The 26,576-nt window shown below is 37.3% G+C and overlaps 1 protein-coding gene across 2 annotated transcripts in view; it reads right to left on the reverse strand.

Moving 5' to 3' along the window:
• Window positions 1-14,640: 14,640 nt before the first annotated feature.
• FAF1 (Fas associated factor 1) overlaps window positions 14,641-26,576 on the reverse strand; it is a 201,143-nt gene continuing 189,207 nt past the window's right edge. For both annotated transcript variants that reach the window (XM_081323426.1, XM_081323427.1), the window contains exon 19: window positions 14,641-17,697. In XM_081323426.1, the coding sequence (XP_081179552.1) occupies window positions 17,614-17,697 (84 nt within the window). In that variant the 3' untranslated portion in view covers window positions 14,641-17,613. The remainder of the gene's footprint in view (window positions 17,698-26,576) is intronic.

The raw sequence follows: 26,576 nt of genomic DNA on the forward strand, positions 1-26,576 counted from the left end.
CCTCCACACCATAATCCACACTTCCTCCAAAGACAAAAAATGCGCACAGGTTGCTTCCAGACAGTCAGCAGAGTCCTTTACGCAACACAGCTCTGCTTAAACTAAGAGCGGCTTGTCCCAGTTAAAGGCCACTTTCCTCTCTGGGCTGCTGTCCTCCAAAGACAAGGTCAGGTCTAGCAGTGAAAACTTTTAAAAACTTTTAAACCTGTGTGGAAGGTCCTTGAGATACAACAAGTAAGGGTCACACCCTTCCAGTGACCCTGATATTGTCGAGAGAGAGAGAGAGAGAGAGAGAGAGAGAGAGAGAGAGAGAGAGAGAGAGAGAGAGAGAGAGAGAGAGAGAGAGAGAGAGAGAGAGAGAGAGAGAGAGAGAGAGAGAGAGAGAGAGAGAGAGAGAGAGAGGAAGAAAGAAAGGAAGAAAGGAAGAAAGAGAAAGATGCTGTGGGCTTTCTTGGCCTCCACCTCCACTGCCCTTCTGAAGTTGAGAGAGCTCTTCTCCCTCATCTCCCCAAATTCTGCCAGACTTGGTAGTCTGAGCTGCCTTGGTCTGCTCTGGAGGCCAACTTAGCCAATCTGACCAGAGGCTCCCCTTCCCCAAACAAACAGGCTCACCTTGAAAGACAAGGCTTCCTATAGAAGCAGGCCCTGCGTGCTAATTGAGGGATCACCACAGAGGCAGTGGGGAGGAAAGGGTCTGACCAGCATTCCCACAGCTATTGTATGGATTTTTAGGCTCTTAAAGAACCGTTCCTTTTCTCTCTCTTTCTCTTTTATATTTCCCAGCCCCTCAGGCCTGGATTAACGTGACAGACAATTTTCCCTTCGCACCTTATTGATGCTTAAATGCACTTTGAGGTAATGTGAATAGGGTGGAGCGGGAGGAGGAGGAGGAGAGAAGAAGGAGCTCAGAGAGAAGAGAATAAAGTGTGTGTGTGTGTGTGTGTGTGTGTGTTTGGGAGAAGTACAAAGCTCTATCCACGCTTGAAGGTGGAACAGAAGCAACAGTTTGGGTACAAAGTATTACAGCAAAGGCTGGGAACTGGCTGTGGGCTCCATTACCACTCTCTTCCACCTTTTTTATTTATTTCTCTCTTTTTTTAAACTGCACTAAGCCCTTAGAGGCAACTAAAGCAGTCAAAGCCAGGCATTAAGAGTCCCCCTTGATATTCACCTGAAAGAGCCCAGGATAATATACTTCTTCTGCTCCTTTAACATACTGAGGAAAATCTGAAGCACCAACTCAAGAACCAGGCAAAGCCTTATGTAGGGAGAAGAAAGGTGTGTGTGGGAAAAATATTTTACCTAGAAGAAAGATTCCTGTGCTTTAAATTCCTAACATTTATGACCATAAGCATGCAAGCTGCAGAGGTGGGCAGGGAGAGAGAGATGAATAGGATCTCAAATAGCTGTTATAATTGGGTGTGCAGATACACATGAGAGAGAAGAGAGGGAAGTACATGACCCACAAAATTTTGCGTGAAAGTGATCCTGGGAATTTTGGTCAATCTATTGTTCTGGGTGATTATGATAATAACAATAATAATAATAATAATAACAGGAAGGGACTTTGGAGGTCTTCTAGACCAACCCCCTGCTCAGGCAGGAAACCCTATACCATTTCAGAGAAATGGTTGTCCAATCTCTTCTTAAAAACTTCCAGTGTTGTAGCATTCACAACTTCTGAAGGCAGGTTGTTCCACTGATTAATTGTTCTAACTGTGAGGAAATTTGTCCTGAGTTCTAGGTTGCTTCTCTCCTTGATTAGTTTCCGTCTGTTGCTTCTTGCACTGCCTTCAGGGGGTTTGGAGAAGATCTCGACTCCCTCTTCTTTGTGGCAACCCCTGAGATATTGGAAGGCTGTTATCATGTCTCCCCTCATCCTTCTCTTCATTAAACATTAAACATTGGTTGGGAATGTTTCCAAGGAAAGTCATGGCAGCCTATCACTTACCAGCTTTAAACATTTTTGGTTAAAAAAAATTCAGCAGGCAAGGATTTCCATTTGCCCCGAGATGGGATTTGTGACTAACTACATCCTATTCTACAAGAGTCCCACAATCTTCCTTCCAAAGGCCAAGTGTGTCACAAATGGCCAAAGAACTGAAAGAAAGATGGCAGTGAACATTATGGGAAATGAGATGCAGAAGCAAGCGCATGGGGCATTGGGAAGTGTACAGTCCCTTAAAGTTAAGCTTAGCATTTACTTGGAAGGAAAAATGAATGCCCAGGATACACACAGAATGTTTCCAAGAGTCCACTTTTTATTTTTATTTTTAAGGAAAAAATTATCCTGCCCATGTTCTGGGACCATGAATTCTACAGTCTAACTATGGTGAGTTCATTGTGCCTTAAAACACAATCCTCCCTTGCTTCTTACTTCAGTAGAAATGCAGATTTAATTATTAGGAGTATACTATTTATTTCTATTATATGACACAAGTAATCAACCTCTTCATTGATATGCCCTCTCTCAATGGACCTACTTCTTTTTAGGCTGAAATTGTACCTTGAAATTTTCCCTTTTCCTTGGTGTCCTGTGCTGTTTGAGGTGGGATGGTGAGGAGAAAAGATTACTTCAACATATTTTTGTGATATTTTATCAGTGGATGCTTACTTGATTATTATCTGTCCTATGTGCAACTCTCAAGGGCCGCCCAGTTTTGAGGCTTCCAGTTATAGGTATTTGGTTTTCCTGATTGGAATTGCAAATCCAAATTGTCCCATGAAAACAATCATAGGAGGAGGATTAGGGAAATGTCTCCTGATAATGATTTGTAAGAGAAGTCTGCTTGATATCTTTTCCCCCTCATCCACTACAAAGACTAGTTGTTGCCCAGATAAAAGGGGCCTGTATACATCCAAGTGTACAATTACTATTCGTTCATTAGATTACACTCTAGAAACACAGCAGAAACCAGCAAAAACAGGAACAATTTGGCTTAGGTAATTTTCAATATCTACTCTTCATAAAAGCATTAATTGTACCATTTGTCTTTTTCCCTTATCAAAAAGGTGTTGCCAAATCAAAAATTGCAAAGCTGGACCATCATAGTTTAGTAAAGAAATGTTAGGACATTTCTCCCTTGCTGTTCTCCCCCCCCCAAAAAAAAATGAAATCAAAGACATCAACAGAGATCTGAAACATCTGGTGGTTTGATGCTGACCTATTGAGAAACTCAAAATGAGGGCTCCCCCCACCCCCACATCTTATCATGCAGTACAAATTGTGTAATCAGCCACCCCAGGTAGGCAATTTTGTGGCAAGCCGAGCAGAAAACCAAGGGAAAGCGGCACTTCCCTCATTTATGAGAGGCTCATTAGCTGAGTTCTTTGCGGTGCCTAATGATTGGAGCCCTTTTAAATGATATTTTATATTATCCCCAACCCTTCTCTTTAACTTCAAACATGTGTTTTGTTTTGTCTCTAAAAGGATCCAATGGGTTCCCTCGCCCGCTCTTGCTCGCTCACTCTGTTTTGTGTTGTTTTATTTTTGCTTGTTTTGTTTTGTTTCAGGTAAAACTCAATCATTAAAATTCAGCCCCCGTCTCTTGCATCTGCTTCGTCTTTGCCAAATGAATTGCAGAGGGAGAGAAAAGCGATTGCATTCAAATCACAGATGGGTGCAAGTTTTGGGAAGAAATTTGAGAAACACCATTGTCCCGAATCAAAACTCAGCCCTTGGCTCCACAAAGGGGGTTGCTTTAAGCCCTCTGAGTTCTATGGCACTTGTTTTTTAAACTTTCAAGGTTTCACACAATGGCCTGCTACCTAAATGTCACAACCACTCTGATTCCAAGTGTGTCTCTCTCACTATAAAAAAAAATGGATGGAGGCAGTAAAATGGAGGGAACAAAGTGAGGGAGATGCAGAATCATATACAAGCTGCTTCTTCATTGCCGAGCAGTTGTCCTTTGTGAGTGGGAAGCCACTGAAGATGACTTAAGCTCAAACTGGACAACAGCTGTCCCAGGAGAAGAGTTTTCCTGAGCCAGCTAAATGAAACGTACAAAACGTTAACAAAGAAACAGGAATTCTGAGCATGTACAGACTGCGTTCTCTAGACAGTAACTTACCAAAAGCAGTTTCAACTTAACTAGGATGGGTGGAAACAGAGTACAATGAATACTGGCATATTTTTTTTTTAAAAAAAATTCCCTGTAGTTCTTACATTGGTTGAATAAATGGTACGGACATATATAATAAATGTGTATATACCTGACTATGTCCACATAATTTAATACGATAATTAATGTTGAGCAGGCTTAACTGTTTGACTGTACTGTGAGAAATGACTTGTCCGACAACACCACAGTTCAAAACCTCTGGCTTACTATATACAGTATATAGCACAGTACACATGTTACTTTGCCAACACAGATAGTTGACCTGGCAGCAAAATGAAAATAGGGAAATTGTCCCCATTAGAGCTGGGCAGACAGATCTAGAGGCTGAGTGCTGGAGAAGACATGTGGGAACCACAGGTTTCATTTGTGGCTCCAATACAGAAAGAAGGCAGACTCAGTACTTTGTATTTCAAGTTGTATCTAGATGGCAGCACCTAGATGACCTTGGCTGATCTCCAAAAAAACAAATCAGCTGTGACTAGTGTTTGGTTGAGAGACCCTCAAAAAAATGTTGTTGTTAGCTGCAAAGTCATGTCTGACCCATCGCGACCCCATGGACAATGTTCCTCCAGGCCTTCCTGTCCTCTACCATCTTCTGGAGTCCATTCAAGCTTACGCCTACTGCTTCAGTGACTCCATCCAGCCACCTCATTTTCTGTCGTCCCCTTCTTCTATTGCCCTCAATCTTTCCCAGCATTAGGCTCTTCTCCAGTGAGTCCTTCCTTCTCATTAGGTGGCCAAAGTATTTGAGTTTCAACTTCAGGATCTGGCCTTCTAAAGAGTAGTCAGGGTTTATCTCCTCTAGGACTGACCGGTTTGATCGCCTGGCAGTCCAAGGGACTCGCAGGAGTCTTCTCCAGCACCATAGTTCAAAGGCCTCAATTCTTTGGTGCTCAGCCTTTCTTATGGTCCAACTTTCACTACCATACATTGCAACTGGGAAGACCATAGCCTTGACTATACGCACTTTTGTTGACAGGGTGATGTCTCTGCTTTTTAGTGTGCTGTCTAGATTTGCCATAGCTTTCCTCCCCAGGAGCAAGTGTCTTTTAATTTCTTGGCTACAGTCCCCATCTGCGGTGATCTTGGAGCCCAGGAAAATACCAGGGCTGAGGTCACCTTTGGAACACTGCATCCAGTTCTGGTCACCACAATAAAGAGAGAGAGAGAGAGAGAGAGAGAGAGAGGGAGGGAGGGAGAGGGAGAGAGAGAGAGAGAGAGAGAGAGAGAGAGAGAGGGAGGGAGAGGGAGAGGGAGAGGGAGAGGGAGAGAGAGAGAGAGAGAGAGAGAGAGAGAGAGAGAGAGAGAGAGAGAGAGAGAGAGAGAGAGAGAAGATGCTGAGACCCTACAAAGACTGCAAAGTAACAAAGATGATAAGGTGTCTGGAGGCTAAATCCTATGAAGAAAAGCTAAAGGAACAACGTAGTTTAACAAAGAAAAGACTGTGAGACACGATAGCAGCCTTCCAACAGGGCAGGAGGCATCCATTTATTCTCCAGAGCACCCAAAGGCACAAAAAGAAGCAATAGATGGAAGTTCATCAAAGGGAGATCCAATCTGGGAATAAAGAGGAATTTCCTAACTGTGGGAAGTATTAAGCAGTGGGATAGCTTGCCTCCTGGAGTTTTGGGTGCTCCGTTGCTGGAGGTTTTCAAGAAAAGATTGGATAATTGAGATGTATGAGGACTCCTTCCTTGGACAGAGAGTTGGATCAGAAGATCTCCAACATCCCCTCCAACCCTACGATTCTATGAGGTTCCCTCCCCCCCAAAACCCCACCCCCTTTACCCTACTTCCATATCATTGCCAGGAAATCCACATGGACGCATCAATGAGGTCACCAATAGGCAAACCCAATTCAAAGAAAAATGTACTAATTTCTCCAGGTCAGTTTTTTTCCTGGAAGCAGGACGGGAACATTTCTCTTCCGGAGAATTGTAGCTCAGCCTTCCCCAACCTGGTACCTTAGTTGTGTTAGTATGGCAACTCATTAACTTTTCAACCAGGATTTCTGAGATTTCTATCTTATAGATCTGCAGGGGAAAAGCTATTAAAGATGCATTGCTAGTCAGAACAGTTAGCACTAAGCAAGACAGATCAATCTCTTAGCATAAAGTAATTGTCTATGTTTCCCTGTACCTGGGTGTCTTGGCCTTTTGAATTACAGCTTGATTTGCTTCTTTGTACAAAAGAGCCAATAAGATTTGCTGTTGGCTTAAACAGTCAAGCAGGGAACTTAAACAGTCACTTGTAACGTATCTTTTATTTGAAAATTTTATTATTGGCCCTACTAAGTCAGAATATTCCACTAGATAAACGTGAAAGGCATCACAATCATCTTTAACAATAAGTCTTTCCAAATCCAAGAAAACTCGGCTCTTCACCAGTTATGTACATCTTTTGAAATGCATATATAGATTTGCATGTATAACTTGTTCTCATCTGATAGGCTCAAGGAGGCAATAATGGGAGAGCAACTGGATCTGATAGCATCTAAAGTAGCTTTTCCTGACTATTACCAATCCCAGAAGGAATGTGTATGTGTGACAAAAAGATTAAAATTAGCTCTTTCTTTTTTTAAAATATTCTAGCAACATGCTGAAAGAACTGCTCCATGGACATTTGATTTCACTCTTCAGAAGATGGCTAGTCAGTGCTGAGATTAGCACATGAAGCTGGCATACCATGTTTTGTGGCCCAAGGATGCAAGTCAATTAACATTTTGCCACTCACCCGGGTCAAGATGCACAAGCCGTGCAAGATATCTGACCATAGGGGGAGGAAAATCTCACAGTTACCTTTGCTCACCCTTGGAATTAATTTTTTGGTAGCCAATTAGCTAAAATAACTTAGTATTTGCTGCCCTTTCATGACATCCCTAATCTGGTGCCTGAGGCAAACCGTCATTTTTGACAAATTGTAGACTGGCTCTCCTTGTGGGAGTGAAAAACAACTGACTGTAACTCAGAAATTGTTGGGTTTCTAGGCCCTTCAGATATTTACTTCATTTTCAGGGTTTTCATACTATTGCAGATACTGAACATCTATATGCCTTTATGAATCTATACAAAACGTTCACTTCTGTGATACATATTTGATGTAAAGTGGATGAAGAAGCTTGAAAATCTAATTACCTGCCAATACTTAATCCTTAACTCACCAAAGATATCTTAGAAACCCTAAAACAGTTTAAAGGGTACAAGTGTTCCCAGACTACCCACAATGTTATCTTGCTTTCTTGATCCTCAAAAAAAAACATGCATCTTTCTCACTGACTCTGGCTGCCCTCTTGTTGCAAAAATAATAAGTTCTGCAACGGAGAAATTTTGGGTCCCTACATGATGTGATTTTCTTTGAAAATAAGGAAGCATTATTCTGTACTCGGAAGAACTGTTATATTAATCAGTAAGATTCCCTTAAATCAAATAGATAACTGTAACCCTAAATTCTGGTGGACTAGGACCTTGCCCTGAGCTTGGAGGGGGCAAATGTTTAGAACTGCCCTTCTAAGCGGATTGCTGTCCTGCACATTCCTGAGGGTGAACTGGAAGGCATCCCAGCCCCCAGCCCTTCATTCTCCAATGCAAACAGAAGTTGAGAAGATGAGACATCCTTAGTTGGGACACAGCTGTTTAAGATGTAAAGACCCTTTAAGCATTTGGGAACTCCAGCTTATAGCTCTGAGAAAGTAAACTTTGAATGACCCCTCAGGTTAGTTTAGTCTGAGATCCCAGAACTGAAGAATGGGTGGAACCAGCCTAGGGGTTTGCCCGCCCACAAAGGAGGGGTATTGTATCACTTCCCCTGGAAATGTACATGATCTTTAGGATGGGGATGGGCACACACACACACACACACACACTGCAGCATTTAAAGTTTGTTTTTTTTTTGCAGTGAGGCAGGTCGTCCAGGAACAAGACACAACTCGTTGGAAGGTTGTGCAACACACAAACTTAGGCCTGCTTTGTCCAACCTAGTACAATAAGAAAATGAACAGCTTTTTAAAAATTGGAGTATTTTTGATTCATTCACAAACACATAGGAGAGAGAGAGAGAGAGAGAGAGAGAGAGAGAGAGAGAGAGAGAGAGAGAGAGAGAGAGAGAGAGAGAGAGAGAGAGAGTTTTTGAGATATGCTGGAGAAGGTTCACTTGTACTAAACAATAAGTACAATATATTTTCAGCTTTTATATACAGTAAGGATGGGGCTATGCATTTACATGTAAAACAGTATGTTTTTTTTACACCTTACCAATCAATATGTTTAGTTGCAATGTATTTCCCTGACACATCTCTTCTTTCCACTCATTCAGGCAACTTTACAGTTAGCTGAAACTGTAGTTGTCTGGATTACAGGACTGACATACAAAAGGACATGTTGCTTTGATATGAGATTTTAAAGGCAACCTGCCTCTCATGTCATTCATAAGGATCTACTTGTTTTTGAACATTCAGTCCACATCTGTACTGCTGCACATTTGGCTATTGTGGAAGTATCTCTCTTTAATACAGCATTTATGTGGCACAAAGTAAATGAACAGTAAATCTTGTCAGGTGAATAAAACACATTTAATGGGAGTGTTCCATTCTGGCTAACTGTCAATGGTGATTCATAAAACAAGTAAGATCAACAGAATGAACAAAGGTCCAAAGGAAGACAAGAACTTTCTCTAGTGAGTTAAGGACTTCATGGATACATTGATTTACTTTCATATTTGCTATTATTTCCAAAATGGCAGTCACACTTGTATCTTCCAGCATACTCTAACAAAAAAGTGCAAAAGACAGTATATGAAATTGATGCCCTTATGCTAATATCTTACTGTAACGTGTCAGGCCCCAAACCAAGAATAGCACGTGATGATTCCTTCAAGTTGACTTCTTTATTGTTTTGATACTATAGACAAAATATTGTCAGACCGAGCACTCTGATACCTGCATCTTCAAAATATTCTGTGAGCTATTATGGAGAGGCTGTCTTCACCCTATTTCTCTCACACGTAATATCCGAACTGGGTTGTCTCTTACTTCTCTGAAATCTACCCCCTCCCCTCCTGGGAACCCATCGTCTTACTACATTCCACCACATCATGAGATTACTGTAAAGAATTTTACCAGAATGAAACCAGCAACAAACTTGCATGACTGTACATTGGTGAGATAATTCAGAAATAGTAATAACCAAAATGTTTAGGGAATGTAGCAGTTTGGTAAACTTTAAAGCAGTCCCATGGTTGGCTGGGGAATTTTGGCCTTAAAATGTCCAAGGTTGGAGACCTCTGTTTTAAGCCTAATAAACTATGCCACACATGCTCTTATATACAATCTTTTTTTAAAAAAAAAATCCCAACAGTTTAATAAAGACCAAATAAAAAGAAATTTGAACGGAGGCAGAAATGTAATTTGAGATGGCAACTTTGACATGATCCTCCCTAGTTTCTCATGAAGAAAAAGCCGGGTGGGGTGAAGAAACTTATTCAGACTTGCAAGATTCTGTTACCGTAACCTTATTCTGTTACTATAGGCTTATAACAAAAATAGTATTAGCATTCATAACTAGAAAACTTTTCTAGTCTGGTATACTTATAGGGATGACAGATAAGGAAAAGGAGGTAAGAGAAAGAATAGAATGATTTGTAGAAAAGGCTATGGTGGGTCACCAACTGGAGCAATAAACAAGAAACTTCATACTGTAATATTTTGCTGGAGGTTCTAGTTGCATATGTACAGTGAACTGTAATTATGTTCCTCTACTAATTTTTATTTAACATTTTTTTCAGATTGCAAAATGGATTTACATTACCTAGTTTTATAAAGAATTAAGCTGAGTTATAGCTGTGACCACCTTATGTAGTCTTTCTTGAGACTTTACATACCAAGGGCTCCACTTCCAATCATCCATCTGTTGAAATAATCCATTGAGTAAGAATCACTTATGTGAAGTTCACATCTATTTCTTTAAAATGCATGCATGCTTGAGAGGAGGAGAGGGGACACTGCAGTCGGAATGCTTCCATCTCTAACCAACTTAATTCTTAATGATGCATTTATATTGTGTATCTAAGTGGTGAGAACGTGGTGAAAAATGGTGTTTCCTATTCTACAGACTTACTTTCCAGTTTCTAAGACTTCATTCACCTGTACTCCTGATCTTGGGCTGTTAATCATGAAAAACAGAGTAAAAATTATATGAATAAAACAAATCAAGGCATAACTTTGTACACAGCTTCCAAATGCATGTCTACATTTTTTTGATAATGTAAAAAATCCTTGACAGCAAATCTTTATATCAGAAACTCAGTGAAGACATCTATTTCAGACTTCATTGCTGTAGTGCTGTTGATCCATGATGTTTATTTCATTGTTTCTTCTGGAAGCCTGGAAGCTGTGCTTTCTCCCTCATCCTTGCAGCATTGTGTCCATTTTTGATCCAATATTAAAGTGCTCATAAGTCTTTCAATATGTATGTTTTTAAAAACAATTTAGGCATCAGCTCACTGGCCAAATTGTTATATTTTAAAAACTTGTTCATACAGTCCTTAATTATAAAACTCTTTACAAGAGATTGTGATGGTGTCAAAGCTGACTTGTTTTCTTCGTTGCCCGCATCAACTTCCAGTCCACAATTTGCCAAAGAGAAATGGGAGGGGGGTTGGTAAATTCCTAGGGCGGAGTGGGGGGCTAAGGAATGCACAGAGATTTCTGCTGTTGGAGAGGAGACCCACCAAGGCCAAGTTTTTGGAGCTAAAAGCTGGTGCAGTGTTTTCCCAAAACAAAACTACTGAGTGTAATTGGTAGACAATGAACTGTGGGCAGCCCAGGGGTGAAAAGGGTTTTTACTTATGGGGGTTTTTGTGGGAAAACTTCAGAGCTGACTTTGCTTCTGCTGTGAGTAAATGGATCTTTCAATAAAGTTTTACTCTTGGTAGTTCCTACGTGCCAGGAGTTTCTTCTTTTGGATGTGCCAAAAAGGAAGGTTGACAGATGGCCACTGAGTTAAGTAGCTTTCAGAAAAAAATAGATGTAGTTTCTAGTCATGATGGCCATATAGCATGCCCCAAATCTTAACAATTGTTGGAACATACAAGTGAATGCTGAAGGAAATAATCTTTTTATTTGCTCCAACTTACACTGATTAGAAATCAGATCAACAGCCTCAGAATAAGTGAAAATGTCAGGTAGAAAAACAAGTTTAGTGTTTTCTGTATCTGTGAAGAAAAATAAATTAAGACTACATGCAGAGATTGACTGAATTGTTTTAATGATTGGATCTAAAGTTCTTCAAATGGCTCTGTTTAATCTAATGTAGCAATCTGAAGCAACTTGTTTCAGTTCTTGAACATAATTTGGAAAAAAGAGGTTATTTCTGTAATTTTAAAAAAAACCATAATCTCTTAATGCTAGATTCTGAAGACTGACCATTGATGATGCTTCTGGTTCCATGGCTGAAGAACAAAGACCCCCCTCCAATTTTTTTTAAAAAAGCTTACTGACAAATGCTTATTCCTTACTCTAATTATATTCTTTGCAATTATATATTGTACAATGCTTTTCCTTTGTCCTAATTTTTGCATCTCCAGTTTCCTAATGTCAACTTTTTATTAATTTCAGTGGAAAATTAATCAAACCTTTTTTCATACGGGTTTGGACTATCTCTTCCTAAAGCTGTTTTACTGTCATTTTAGGGTTTTTTTTTACTTCTTTCATTTATTTTTTGTCCATTCTACTCTCTCCAGGTCTACTATTGATAACCATGAAAAATGGTTTGTCCAATATTCACTAATTCTCTCAAACTTTCGTCACATTCAGTACAACCAAATTAAACATGCTTTTACATTAATTGCTTTGCCTTGTGTAAATATTAATCTATTTATGCCTAAACAAGTATTTGAAAAAGAACAGGGTTTAAACATTAGTCTATAAATATGTAATTAAATATCAGAACACAGTATTATGTGGTACATCATTTGTGACATTTTTACCATCCCATAGCCATTTTGGGATTTTAAATACATACTGAGTTTTCCCCCCCTGCTTTCTAAATTCTAAATTGCTCAATAGAGTGTTGCAGGAATCAAATTGTTTTGTTCCTTGAAAACAGGACAAGACAGTAATCTGATTTATGCAATTATTTGCCAATTAAAGTTTCCTTTTTAGAGAAACAATCTTTCCTAAACAATAAATAATTTTTAATTGTGCAGAATCACAGGCATGCAGAGGGAAAACTTGCCAATTTGCCTGGGATCTACTGCTGCTTGTATACATAAAGGTGGTCTTTTACTCTGTTTGACCTAAAAATATAATTGATGACTGTGATCCAGCAAGGCAAATCAGTATAAAGCACAAGTACGAAGTTGATTATTTGCCTCTTGGTCCACATCTGCTTGAAAAAGAAATGCTGACATCAGGTGCCCCTTTGCTCTACACTCCATCCAATTTAACTAGAAAAACTGCTGATTGAGCTATTGGAATGTGTGGGATTGGAGACAGAACATGTCAAGAAAAACTGGAGGTTGAGGGTAGCTGAGCACTGAAGGAAGGATTAGTTGAAGGTAGCCTCCACTTTATATCCCTTATTACTCACCGGGCCCAGCCTCATTGGGGTTGTCTGATCAATCACTCTTGGATGAAATTGTCCTCTAGTGCTATTTCAAATAAATCCTTTCATACTTATTAACCATTTCAATGCAGACTTCAATCTGAATTTGGAAGCAAAAACCATTAATTCCTATAGGATGGAATTGGCTATGAAAGGATCGAGACAACTGTGATCCCATTAATTCACTTGTATTAAAGGTAAAGGTTCCCCCGCACATGCGTGCTAGTCGTTTCCGACTCTAGGGGCCGGTGCTCATCTCGGTTTCAAAGCCGAAGAGCCAGCCTTTGTCCGAGGACGTCTCCGTGGTCATGTGGCTGGCATGACTAGACGCCAAAGGCGCACGGAACGCTGTTACCTTCCCACCGTAGTGGTCCCTATTTTTCTACTTGCATTTTTACGTGCTTTCGAACTGCTAGGTGGGCAGAAGCTGGGACGAGTAACAGGCGCTCACTCTGTTACGCGGCACTCGGGATTCGACCTACCAAACTGCCGACCTTCTGATCGACAAGCTCAGCGTCCTAACTCACTGAGTGGCTTTCAATACCATTACTGGTTTAGATTTTTGGACTGGTTGCTACCAGACTGATCTCACAGAGTATTTCATATTTACATGGACATATTGTTGGAATAGATCACCCAAATATTTGTGCTGAGGTATTATTAATATATTGGTGGCACCCTGCAGTGTCCCTCTGTTCAATCAGGGGCAGGTGAGTCAGTTTCAGTTCAGTGCAGTAATAGGCCAATATAAATACAATGACATTTTGTTTAGATTATGTACTATTGCCAGTAGATGCTCCGTCCAGTTGATCAGAGTTTCACTTGAGAATCAAATTAGCAGTTCCAAGTTCCTTATCACTAGAAGCTCAACTCTTTTCTAGTCAAGAAGCTACTTTTATTAAATTCACTCAGTATGCTAGCTATACCACTATATTTATGAAGCCAGCTGGGATAGAGATATCTATGGGCATTTAACCCATTTAACTTGCTGCATCTGTATGTTCATGGACTGAAATTCCCAGCTGTCTTTAAAAGAAGTGCAAAAATGAGAAACTGGGTGTTTCAGTCACATGATGCTCACATCCCAGTTCATTTTAAGACACAGTTTAAATATCTTGCATTCCTTTATAAAGCCCAGGATGCTTTGGCACCAGGTAAATAGAAGGATGATATTCCAGCTTAATTCTATTTTTCTTTACATTCCATTTCAAGGAAGCAATGAATATTCTTAAACCTTACCTAAGTTTGATAATGAGCTATAAGGTGGAATTAAATCTAAAGAAGACAGTGGTGCTGTTTGACAAAGAGAAACTAGACCAAGGACTACATTAAGCTTCTTTTGAAAGGAGTTGCAGTTTGGCATCTGCTCCAGTATTAATTTAAACTTAAAATAAAAAAGCTAGAAATATTAGAAGCTGTACAGTCAAAGGAACTTCCCACTTTTCCCATTATACTGAATGGGAAAAGGGAACTCATTTCTCTAATTGACAAGAAAAAATTCTTAAGATTTAATACTAATGCATTCAAGATATTAATCCAGTTATACAAAAGATCTAATGTTACAAAAGTTTTATCCAAGATATAATGTTCAATAACCATGTAACTGTGGGATGCCATAATAGTTTGCATGATGAAAATAAAGAGCTGGTGAATCTCTGTGTACAGCTCCTAGTGACCACGTATATTTTTTTCTATGATGATCTATCCCTAACCGGGTCCTTCAGTTCTTTAATGGTGCACCCATGGACCCTGGAACTGAGTCCATATATTTTGCTGCTGATCGTCCTCTTCTTCTATTCCTATTCCAGAGATCCACCTCTTCTGACTAGAATAGTGTGTGTGTGTGTGTGTGTGTGTAAAACACAGAAAGGAAATACATAATAAACAGTCTATAAAATGCTACTGATACAAAAGGATCAAGCAGCAGTATGCCTCTACATCTGCAAAACATTTTTAATCACTATTTTTTTAAAAATGGTAACAAATATTAAAAATCCAAACAAGGAGAATTGAGTACTAATTACCAATATTTTATTTCAAGAAGATGTATCTTTATAGCCCTCCAAGAAGATGACTCACTTATTCAAAGAGAACAGCAATAATAGATGAGCACTTTTATGTGGCCTAAATGATAAGTGGAGTCCACAAAGGAGATCAAAACCAATGTCATATTGGATGTCTACATTACTAGCCACAAAATATTAATACGTCCACAAATGCTGATCGTCCTTGTGGAAGGATACAGGAAACTAATTGGTTGAAATATGGAACAGTGATCATTTCTGACAGTTGTTAAGGCATTTGACATGGATTTATGACTTAGTTCACTGAAAAATCCTATTCCCAAAGCCACATATTAAGCTAATCTAAAGCCTAATCTGTGCCTTAGTTTAGAGCAGGGGTGTCAAACTGCCGGCCCGCAGGTTGGACGTGTCACAAGGAAACCGCGCCCACCCCATTGTCGGCAATGGGGAACAAGCTACGATATGTCGCGCAATGTCATGTGATGTCACGAGTTTGACATGTCTGGTTTATTTGCGACAAATAATTTTTTTTCTTCATCTGATACAAACAAATGTTGAAGTCAGAACTGATAAAAGGGAAGCATGGACAGAACTGATCAAAAGGAGATTAAAGTGTACTTTAAAAACGGATTTAAAATAATCATTTATTAATTAATAACAATTTTCCAATACCTGTTGCTCACCTAGGTTTCCTGTACTCCTACAAACTTGCTCGGCTCCTTCTACCAACAAAAAGAACCTTTCCATTCTCAGATGATCATCCTGGATCCAATACAATGCATATTGATATTTCAACAAGAAGTATGTTTAAAAAGAAGTAGAACAACGAAAGAGCATTTCAGGATCTGAAATTGCAGTCCAAATTCCATTTGCTTCTACAATATTTTAATGGGACTATTTGGTTAAGTTGTGTACATTGCACCTTGTTATTGGGGGTTAAAAAAGATTTTTCTGCATGCTGTAAAGCATTATTAAGCCCCTTTGATTTGAATGAAAAAAATTAAGTAAGCCGTTTTTTTCTAAATGAATTCCACAGGACTTACTTTACACAAGCTAGACTCCATTCTCCAGCTTATCTGTGGAAAAAGGAAATCTTTATGTTTTTTATCTCCATTTTCAACTTGTTCAGCATAAATGAGTAGTTGAATTTTCCATTACAAGTTTCTTCCCTTGGCAATTTGAGGATTTATTTATTTATTTGTGTGCACCAAAGGTGATTAAAACAAACCACACATACAACAATTTTGTTTGACACAAATAGATTAGTTCTTCTAATATATGTCCTAACAGAATTTTTTAAGACTCATATCTGTCCACTTCTCCACTTTTTCCATATTTGGTAAAAATAATGTATCTGTACCCTTAAACACTTAAAATAGTTCCTAAGTTCATTACTCCACCCAAAAGAGAAAGACAAAAAATGCATTAAAATGCATATTTTTTCCAATTTGTATTACTTCTTACAACAGGATGGCAGTCTGCTACAATAAGGAAGATATGTCAAATGGAGAAATAAGGGAGAACAAATGTAATCTTTAGAAAATGAATTTTCCATGGTGCTTTTGTATGCCACAGTCTAAGCCTACAGTTTGTAATTCACATTAAAAAAAGCTTACAAAACTATTTTGATGTAGCTTTAAGAATGTTCCAAAGTTTCTAACCACCTGGATAGACCAGCCCCCTGGATAGATGTACACATTTCTCAGGTCCATAATCAAAATTTGCAAACATTTCTTAATACACTGTAATTTTACATTTTTATTGTTTGGTGAAACAAACAAGGTGCTTAAAACTGCAAGAAAAATAATACAAACCAGTGTCAGAATGGAAAAAAAGCAAAAAAACAAAACAAAACAGAGGAGAGGAGGGGAGGGGAGGGGAGAGGAGAGGAGAGGAGAGGAGAGGAGAGGAGAGGAGAGGAGAGGAGAGGAGAGGAGAGGAGAGGAGAGGAGAGAAGTCCTGTAATTTCTTCTACAATGATAAGCAAAGAATTTTACTATTTGTGCTGCTTTGGACATTCATAGCCCAAACCTGTTTTTTTCTGAACTGTTAGCTGGGCACTAGTCATTCACTACAGTTCTTTTTTTTTAAACATTATTTAGATACTCATATTATCAGCAGTTCAACACACTGCAAGGTAATGGAAAATACTCCCCAAACTGAATCTGGACTGAGATCCAAAGCAAAATAAAAATAAAAATCAGTAAATAAATATCTTGCATATACTGTATGTCAAACTATCTTCTCCAAACAAAACCTTACATCTTATGAAAGAGTCAGAAAGTATAAGGGGGGAAAAAAACCACACCACTCTCTGCTTTCTACTACTACAATACTGTTAAATCTTCAAGGATGAAAATGTCCCATTTATTGTTTTTTCTGCCTTTAAAAAGAAATTAGGTGGCAAAATCGAATTTCAAACACAGAAAATGCACATTATATGAGAGCACTGGTTTAGCAAGATATCAAATATACAGTATTCTAGTGTCAAAAGTACAGGCAGAAATGTCCAAGAATTCTTGGTGAAAAAAGGGGTAATTGAGGAGTAAAAATTCTACTGGACAATCACTCACATTTTAACAGTGTATTAGTTATAACAAAAGCCAGATGGTAAGTGAGCAACAGATTCTAGTGTTCAGTGTTTGTAGCAAAGTATTTTCTCTGCTCTTTTAAATGAGGTTGAAAACACATACTCATGTATGGGAAATTTTTATGGAACTATGTTTATTCTTTCTTCCCAGCTTCTTGAAAGAGGCAGAGCTGGGACATTGATCTGATTTAAATGATAGGACACAGTGATTTGGATAAAGCCTTCGCCGTGTCTTATTCATTATCAAATAATTACTTAGTCCTCCAATCTGGCTTCATCTATTCTTTTGCCTCTAGAAAAAGTGTTTCTTGAGGGTACAATTTTAACTCCAATAATGATTTATTTGGATCCAGCTGGGTTACCTGTGAAAATAAAAAAAGAACAAGACAACCTGTAAACAAAAGTATAGGTAGTCTTCAGTTACCTTTTCAGAAACAGACTAATAAACATTCCACAATTAGTTTGATCTGTTTGCTTGTTAGTTGGTATATTTAAGTCAGGAAATAGCCTTGTTATCATGCTCATAACAGTATTTGCAGCAAAACATACAGAATAAATAGTTAGCTGTATCCTTTATCTTACCTTCCAAGAACTTTGTATTTTTTTAACAGAATCTAAAAATATTTGCTCTCTGGTGAAACTGTTGACATTTTTATAATTTAGGGACAGAAAAATATTACTGTTTGTAGAATATAGAAACCAAAGTATTCTCTTAATTTAATTGGTTTCCAAGTGCATATATGGGATACATTATGTAATTATTTCACTCTGCAAAGTATTGTGGTATGATTTCATTATTCTGCTCCAATTTCACAAAAATCTCATTCTATGTTTATTCTCCTCCATTTATTATTAGAACAGGATTTGGATTAAAGGTAAATCATTGGAAATTCTACTATATGACAGATTTTAATTGGGTATTTATTCTTACAAATCCAAGGTATATGATTTTCCAAGGTATATGATTTAATACTTGGCATGGAATGCATGGTGTGCAACCTATGCCATTCAAGATTTCTTCTACATTCTAACTATAAATGTTACAAAATTGAAAAATTACAAGGGAATGATAATATGAATTCCATTTGACTGTTTTAAGTTTGCTCTAAGTTTAAATGAAATCACAATATATAAAGTATGCCAAGACATACGTACGTATGTACGTACATATGTATTTCTTGGCATTCTATTCAAAGACTGTGTGACTGTTGTCCACCAAATGATATATAATTAATGATGTATACATATAGTTAAAATCCATCAGAATACAGGAAAGCTGTTACAGTTTATTATGTAAAGAATTTGCAAAGTATCTTCTGCTACTGTATTACAGATCTGCATTTTGGAAAGATGAATGCTGACCAGAAGAAAAATCTCCAAATCCACATTACAGCCATATCTTTATTGGATTAATCTAAGGTTTCAAAATAGTGTGTGTATCTATGAATTCTCAAGTTTGGCCAAGACAGAAAAAGGAAGAAAGTATGTTGAAATCATTTCTACATTTTGCTATGATAGAGGGGATGAAGGAGCAGTTTGAATATATGGAAATCGGCTCGTCAAATGTAAAGATTCCCCGGGACCCCAAAATCTGCTTGATAAAGAAATAATAATATTTCTCCATCGCTTCTGAAAATATAAAATAAAACCAGATTTTCTAGCCTTTTTTCATCTTTAAATGAAATACACAATACCTTTGGTAGAAGGAAAACAGAAGGAGAAAGTAACAGTTAAAACTGATACGACTAATTATATTTTATATACCAACAACATCCAGTAATGACACAAGACGTAAAATGTAGTTTACCAGAAGAGGTAGAAAAGTTAGAGTATGTTTTGTGTTATCAGCAGGGGTTTTTTTCTCATAGAACGCTCAGAACGGAGTTCCGGCACCTTTTTTGGATGGAACCTTGTAGGGTAGGCAAGGCAGGTTGTATGACATGTGTGAGTTCCGATGCTTTTTTCTTTTACAAAAAAAAACACTGGTTATCAGCCTCTAAAGGCAACAGAGGCTAGTGTCTGTATCCACAAATGCAAAGAGAAAGACAAGACAACTTCAGAAATTGTGGGTGCTTTCACTGGAGGCTTTCAAAAAGAGTCCGGACAACCATTTATCTGAAATGGTACGAGGTCTTTTGCTCGAGCAAAAACTAGAAGACTTCCAAGGTCCCTTCCAAATCTGTAATTCTATGTTTTATTCTATAATTATAACGTATTTTAAGGTTCCATGAAAAAGCATTTATAATAGAGTATTATCTACAAAGAAAGCCTGGTTTCCAAAAAATAGATGACTTAAAAGAGCTATGATCACATAAAACCTACTGTGTTTTTACAAGACAGTCAAAATGCTGAGTTGTAGTTTGCAATTACAGGAAGGAAGCCTTAACATTTCACTGCTATTAATACAGGCTCATTCTCTGGACAACAAGAGTAGTGCACCTGAGAAAAGAAATTAGCTGCTTCTATTTAGTCCAAGCCTGTATCTAATTAAATCCACTCACTTTCCAAATCCCACAACGCCTGTATTGCAAAATCACAGAAAGGTAAGTAAAATGAGAATGTCTTCTGTGTATCAGGCAAAAACTGGTTTGAAATGCAAGACCGGGTTAATAAACACTATCCTCCAGACTGTAACCAGATGGAAACCTATTTTTCATTTCAGTGTGATTAACAATGCACATCCTAATCAGAATTCTTGGATTTGCAAACTCCAGTTACCCTTAATAACAACTATGAACGATTTCCTTTTCTCAAATGCTTTCAACTTTGGAGATTTACTTGCGTACCTGTGCTAGGAAGAGATTTGCTGTCTTTCACATTGGATTTTCAGAGTGCCTGCTGATTATTATTTTTTTAAATTTACCTAGGGACCACATAGTTTGCAAATGTTTACACCATTACCCAATTAACTAACAATATGGCTCTTACATCTGTCAACAAATAAAGCTGTTGTTGCTTTGTTTTAGCTCCCTGGCATTTGCTGTTCATATAGGTCGTCATTGTACTTAATTATCATGCTAGATCCCTTCTGCAGCATTTACTTTGTTATTTGTGGCATGTAAATATATTGCTTTAGCATGGAAAATAGAATCTTTAACATTTGTCTGATCAGAAGAAATGTCTTAAAAAGTATGCAACACCCTCCTCCTCCAAGCAATAAAAAAATAATAACAATCTTTTTAGGCCTATTCAATCGGTATCCAGGGTGACAGTGAAATCTGTCTTATTATGGCCTTCCTACGTTTCTATATTTTTTGATAATAAGGACTGAGATATGTCAATCTTACTGAAATATAGACTCTTTCCCCAGTAGATCAGTCTTAACTAACATGAATAAATTAAAACAGAAACCAAGAGAAAAAGTCCAATCTCAGTCCTGTTCCTGGTTTTGGAAGCAAAGCAGGATAGCAATAAGTCTTTGAAATATAAGATACTCTGATAATATTCTTTATAAATGTACTTAAATACATATTGTCACAAGAGATTACAGTTTAATTCTTTTTCCTATTCTAGCCAGCCTTAGATAATAATGCGGGAAGGTAACTTTAATTGCTACTCTGCAATTTATTTAAGCAGCCAACCTCTCTGGAGAGTGACTTTGCAATAATTTTTACCCATTTAACTGATAGTAAGCCCCACTGAACTCAATTAGACATTTCTGAATAAGCGTAAATAGCGTTGTACTAGGAGAGATGTTTATTTATTAAATTTTTATGCTGTCCATCTCATTCATATGGCAACTCTAGCTATTTTAAAGATTTTAAGGACTACGTTCAATTCTGAAGAATATCATGATTCTATGGCTGCATTTGGGCTGGTGGGAACATTGAATATTTTGCAAAAGCATCCAGGCATCATCATGATCATTCTGCTACAGAAGCTGTCAGTTCACAAAATGGCTACCAAGATGGCAAAGACAGTAACAAAATACCCATTCTGAGAAGAGCGGACTTGGGAGGCTTAAAGATAAATAACTTGCTCATATATCTGGAATGCAAAACAATATTCTGGAAGAAGATATTTGCCCCGAATTCCCAATTTTCACAATTTTAGTCTTTGTTAGCCTCTATCAATTGCCAAATATTAACTTTTTTCTAAATATTTGGCAGGCATTTAGAAAAACCACACATATAAGTCTGGGATTTAAACGTGATGTGACTACATATAAAGATATTCTCAGACTGGAAAGGAATGTATGGCAATTAAAGCCATTTAATACTTTAAAAGAAGGGAAAATAGTATAAACTTTGTTTCAGTATGGCCAGATACAAGCTAGATGGAAAGAAGATCAGAAAATTGGCATTTCAACAACAGATGAAAATCTGGTAAAACAAATTAGAAATCAAAGTCAAGCACATATAAGAAGGATATATAATGCATTGATAGAAATAGATTCAGAAACGGAACTTGTTAAAGATTGTATGATAAAATGGGCCCAGAATATTCAAGAGCCAATAACGATGGATGTTTGGGGAAAAATTTGGGTCAGAAACGTAAAATTTACCCAGGCACAAAACTTAAGAGAGAATTTTTATAAAATGTTTTATAGATGGCACTTAGATCCTAAAAAATTAGCATGTATGTATCCAAATTATCAGCCTAAATGTTGGAGGTGTGGTTGTAAGGACGCAACGTATTACCATATGTGGTGGACTTGTAAAAAAGTTAAAGCTTTCTGGATTAAAATTTGGTGGAATATGCAGAAGATATTTAAGAAAAAGATAAGGTTTACTCCACAGTTATTTTTACTGGGTATTATTACTGATTGTACTGTTATAGAAACTAAATTGATGTTGAATTTAATAACGGCAGCAAGACTTTTGGTTTCGCAATATTGGAAGAAGGAGGAACTGCCTACTATAGAAGAGTGGACTCTAAAAGTTTCAAACTTGGCAGCAATGGCAAAAATTGCGGCATATTTGAAAGAACAATCGCAACAGAGATATATCTCGGAATGGAGAAGATGGATTGATTATATTCAGAATAAATATGGGACTAAAAAATTTCACCTAGCATATGAATGAATATTAGAATTATAAGATGTATTATTATTTACTTATGTTTAAGGGGAGTTAAAGTGCGATAGGATTTAAAGCGTAATTATAGTTGGTTAACATATTTTAGCTTAAGTTTGTTAGAGGCAATACCCTGTATTCAGCTCTGGGAAGTCGGGGGGGGGTGGGGTGGAGAGGGGAGGGAGGGGGTGTGGGGGGGAGGGGGAGGGAAGGAGTATATGTTTAAAATGTACTGTAAAACTTTTCAATAAAAAAAAAGAAAAACCACACTGACTTCCACCCAAATCCCTCCTCGTTCCCTCTGGAAGGAGACCTTCCTCTTTTCTCTAGACTGAATCACCACCAGCTGTCTTTAAGTCATATCCAACTGCCTGAGCTTCCTGCCATTCTCCACTTTTTAAGAATATCTCTAGACTTTACATGAAGCTGGTATGTAAGTTACAAGAGTAGTCATTTGCAGAGATGTTAAGTTCATCCATTTTAAAGCACTGAATTTAGCAGAATATTTTACAGGTATATGATGTGCATGCATGTATGTGTATATACAATACAGCCTCCTGGGCACAAAGAAATCAGCCTTACAGGTATATATCTTATTTCTGATTACACACCTGATTTATCAGATATGTATAGTATTCATTCAAATAATTTCACAAAGCTTGAACTGACGTTTAAAACTTCCATATACAGATTAAAATGACTACCTCCAATGCAAGGAATGCTCCTGCCATCCCTTTCTTGAAATATGTATCACATAGTCTCATAAGAAAGGTTCAGCCATATCCTTGCCAATTTTCACTTTCCCAAGGAATGCACTAATTGTCTTTTACCTGCAGCATTCATTGTGTACATATTTTCCTAGACAAGGATAAATAGTTTCAGAATTGTCAATCATAATCATTAGGTTAAAGCACAGAAAACGTGGAAAATGTCACCCAGGTCCTAGGTCAATCATAATCATTAGGTTAAAGCACAGAAAACATGAAAAATGATACCTAGGTATGGCTTTTTAGCCATTTTTGACCAATAAAATAGATTCTTCTAATGTTTAAGAACTCTCGCCAAAAAAAAATTTGTGATCTGATTTACTAAGTATGGGTACAAATGTAAATGTGACTTGGTTTAGGGATTATTTTTTTTAAAAAAATCATGAATATTATATAACAACTATTTCCATTTCCTATGCATTTTTAAGGTTGTTTTAATAAATCTCTATTTTCTTGTTTAACACAGCTTATTTTATATATATACGTTTACAACTGTATCATTTGACTAGATATAGCCTCTTATTGGATGGGTGTGTGTGAATAAGGGGAAAATAATGGCAAACAGCCCAAGGCAGGTCATTTTAAGCAATGATATGAATATACTCATGTCAAACATGAGTAACAAGGATCATAGTCATCACCTCTGTTAACACCCAAGAACAGGATCCAATTCTCAAGCAGGCAAACTTCCTTTGCTTTTTTACACATGCATGAATTACTCTGTTGAATTTAGTAGACAAAGAATCCTTTAACTTTCATTCCTAATCCCTCTTATCAAGGTATAAGTGCTGTGAGAATCACTTAAAATGCACACCTGGTGAAGGACCAGAACTTAAAAAAAATCTTATTATTATTCTGACACAAACAGTGAATTAATCTGGGTGATAAATATTCCTTCTGTGGATGTTGTCGTTGAGCTCCAATATACAAAGTAAGAATATACTGTACACATTGGAAGGCTGCTCACTTTGGTTTAGAAAAACAAATGTGCCAATGGTTTACCAATGTTTAAGAAGCTCACTAAACTGTGAAGAATAAAAGAAAGGAAAGACAGAAATGTGGCCCCCAAATTTTTAACTAGTATCGCTGTTGAAAGTGTAAGATGCTGATTATTAAAGAAAAGGGCTGAATACCATGATCTGAAAACAATTCACAAGAAAGATTTTTTGGACTTTGCAGGAACATTAGCTGCTATATATTAAAGCAGTCCTTCTTTTGCAGGTTTCTTTATTACTGTAAGAAAAAAACATTGTAATCACATCTCTAAATATGTGGTTGCTTTAAAGAATCAACTCATTAAAGTAACTGCATTTTTCTCATATTCATGTGGAAGTCTGAAAAAAGGTAGACTGCATTAATCTAAAGTGTGGGGTTATAAACCCTTCAGAGTCATTTTGAAGCATACACCATCCTACTAAATGGTCATAGTAAGTGCTTATTTGCTTCCAACTTTTGTTCGGAGTACTTGTCTTCAAAGTGTTAAACCCAAATATCTAAAGAAGATTTCTGTTGCTTACAATATCTTATACTATGTTGAAATTTGCAGGGAAGGCTCACCTGCAATTTCTTTGGCTAGAACAAGGTCAATTAAACAAAACTTCTATGAATGCTTGGCTAGCTTTGATGCTGCTATGTGAATGTCATGTTGAAACTTATTGGTTTGTAGACAATTAAGAATTTGATATTATTTGATATTTCAAATGTCATCAAATTTACCTACCTACCATCAAGTATTAAATACTGGAAGCAATAAATGGTGTTAATTTTCCAACCTGGGTAACTTTGGATACAAGTATGTAGCACTTTTGGTTGGATGGACAATATTACAATCTAAATACAACAGAATTCTAGTATCTCTGGAAACAATTATATCTGTTACAAAGTTATGAAATGTAATATCTAAAAAGAGATTCAATTCTTTTTCCCATGCTAAATTGACTTACAAATTGGGGAAAGGATGGTGATACGGGAAAAATAGGGAAAAAGTGGGGATATTGGCTTAGGATCAATTGATAGATGACGAGAATGCATTTTTAACATATGCTGTGCTAAGAGCCAAATATCATCTATTGTATCAGATGTAACTCAAGAGGCAATATTTACAGCTACAACATTGGTTAACAACACTGTTTGAATGGACAGCATTTTCATTATCTTCTTATCTAATCTCTATTACCCGAGATATTAGAATAAGTGTTCAAATCTTTTAAAATAAAAAAATACTATTAGTTTCTATAGATATTTCCTATCAATGTCAATTTGATATGAGTAAAGAATTTCTATATTGTCTAGACAATGGGAAAGTGTCTTAACTTTTATACTGGAGCGTCAATAAATAACACCCTTCAAGATTTAAGACACACTGAGATCAAGAAGAATTAATTTAGGCCCATTGATTTCAAAAAAGGGAATTCTAAGATCCAATCCTTTGGGGACAGGGAAGAGGCCCATGTAAACCATGGAAAAGAGGACTTTAGAAGGTGCTCCTGGCTGCCTCCACATGCATGTGTAGGCACTATCGCTTTGCTTCATTTTTTCCCAGGCTCTTTTTAAAGGATTTGCATAGTGCTAGTGTATTATTGTGGCTTGCATGAAAAGGTGTCTGTAAGTGCTTTACTACAACTACAGACAGTCCACCAGTAAAGGCCATTTGCTTAGTAACTGTTCTTTGTTACGATGGTGTTGAAAAAAGTTACTTATGATCGGTCTTTATACTGACGAGTGTCGCAGCCTCCCTGCAATCATGTAGTCATGATTTATGCACTTGATAAAATGCCTGTATATATGATGACTGCAGCATACTGGGGTCACATGATTGCTATCTCTGATCTTCCCACTAGCTTCTGATTCATGTAATGGCCGCAGCAATGGAAGGTTGTAAAATCGGTCTCAGTCATGTGATGACTCATTTAACAACTGCATAGCTTAGTGATGGAGGTTCCAGTGCCAATTGTGGACATAGGACAAGGTCTACCTTTATTAGTAATGAACTCTCTTTCAAAGGAAACCGCTCAATCACAAATCTGATAGTCACCCTTTGGGTCACAGTTGAATTAACGGCCTCTACAAGTCAATGATTCATGTTTCCTATATAATTCTTGAATTATGAATGCATTTAAAATGGACTTTAAAACTATTGTACCATTTCTTTCAAGAATTGCTAAAGGTCAATACATTATGCATTCATTTTCTGGATTTCTGAATTATTTTTACTACAAATATTGTACATTTGCATTCTAAGAGATAAGGAAAGTTTTTCCCCCCATTTGTCTAGGTTTGAGGACATTTTAAGTCAAACTAATTTATCTCGTGTTCTGAACGATGAAAAACGGTGCACATGAAATGTTTATAATCAAGCTGAGAGCCTGAGACAAAGACAATTGAATACAGATTACGTAATAAAAAGGAGGTAGCTATTAGGTTAAAGACACCATTTATAATTATCAGTGTGAGAAAATG

This window comes from Vipera berus (assembly GCF_964194415.1).
Source record: "Vipera berus genome assembly, chromosome: 3".
NCBI classification, from domain to species: domain Eukaryota; kingdom Metazoa; phylum Chordata; class Lepidosauria; order Squamata; family Viperidae; genus Vipera; species Vipera berus.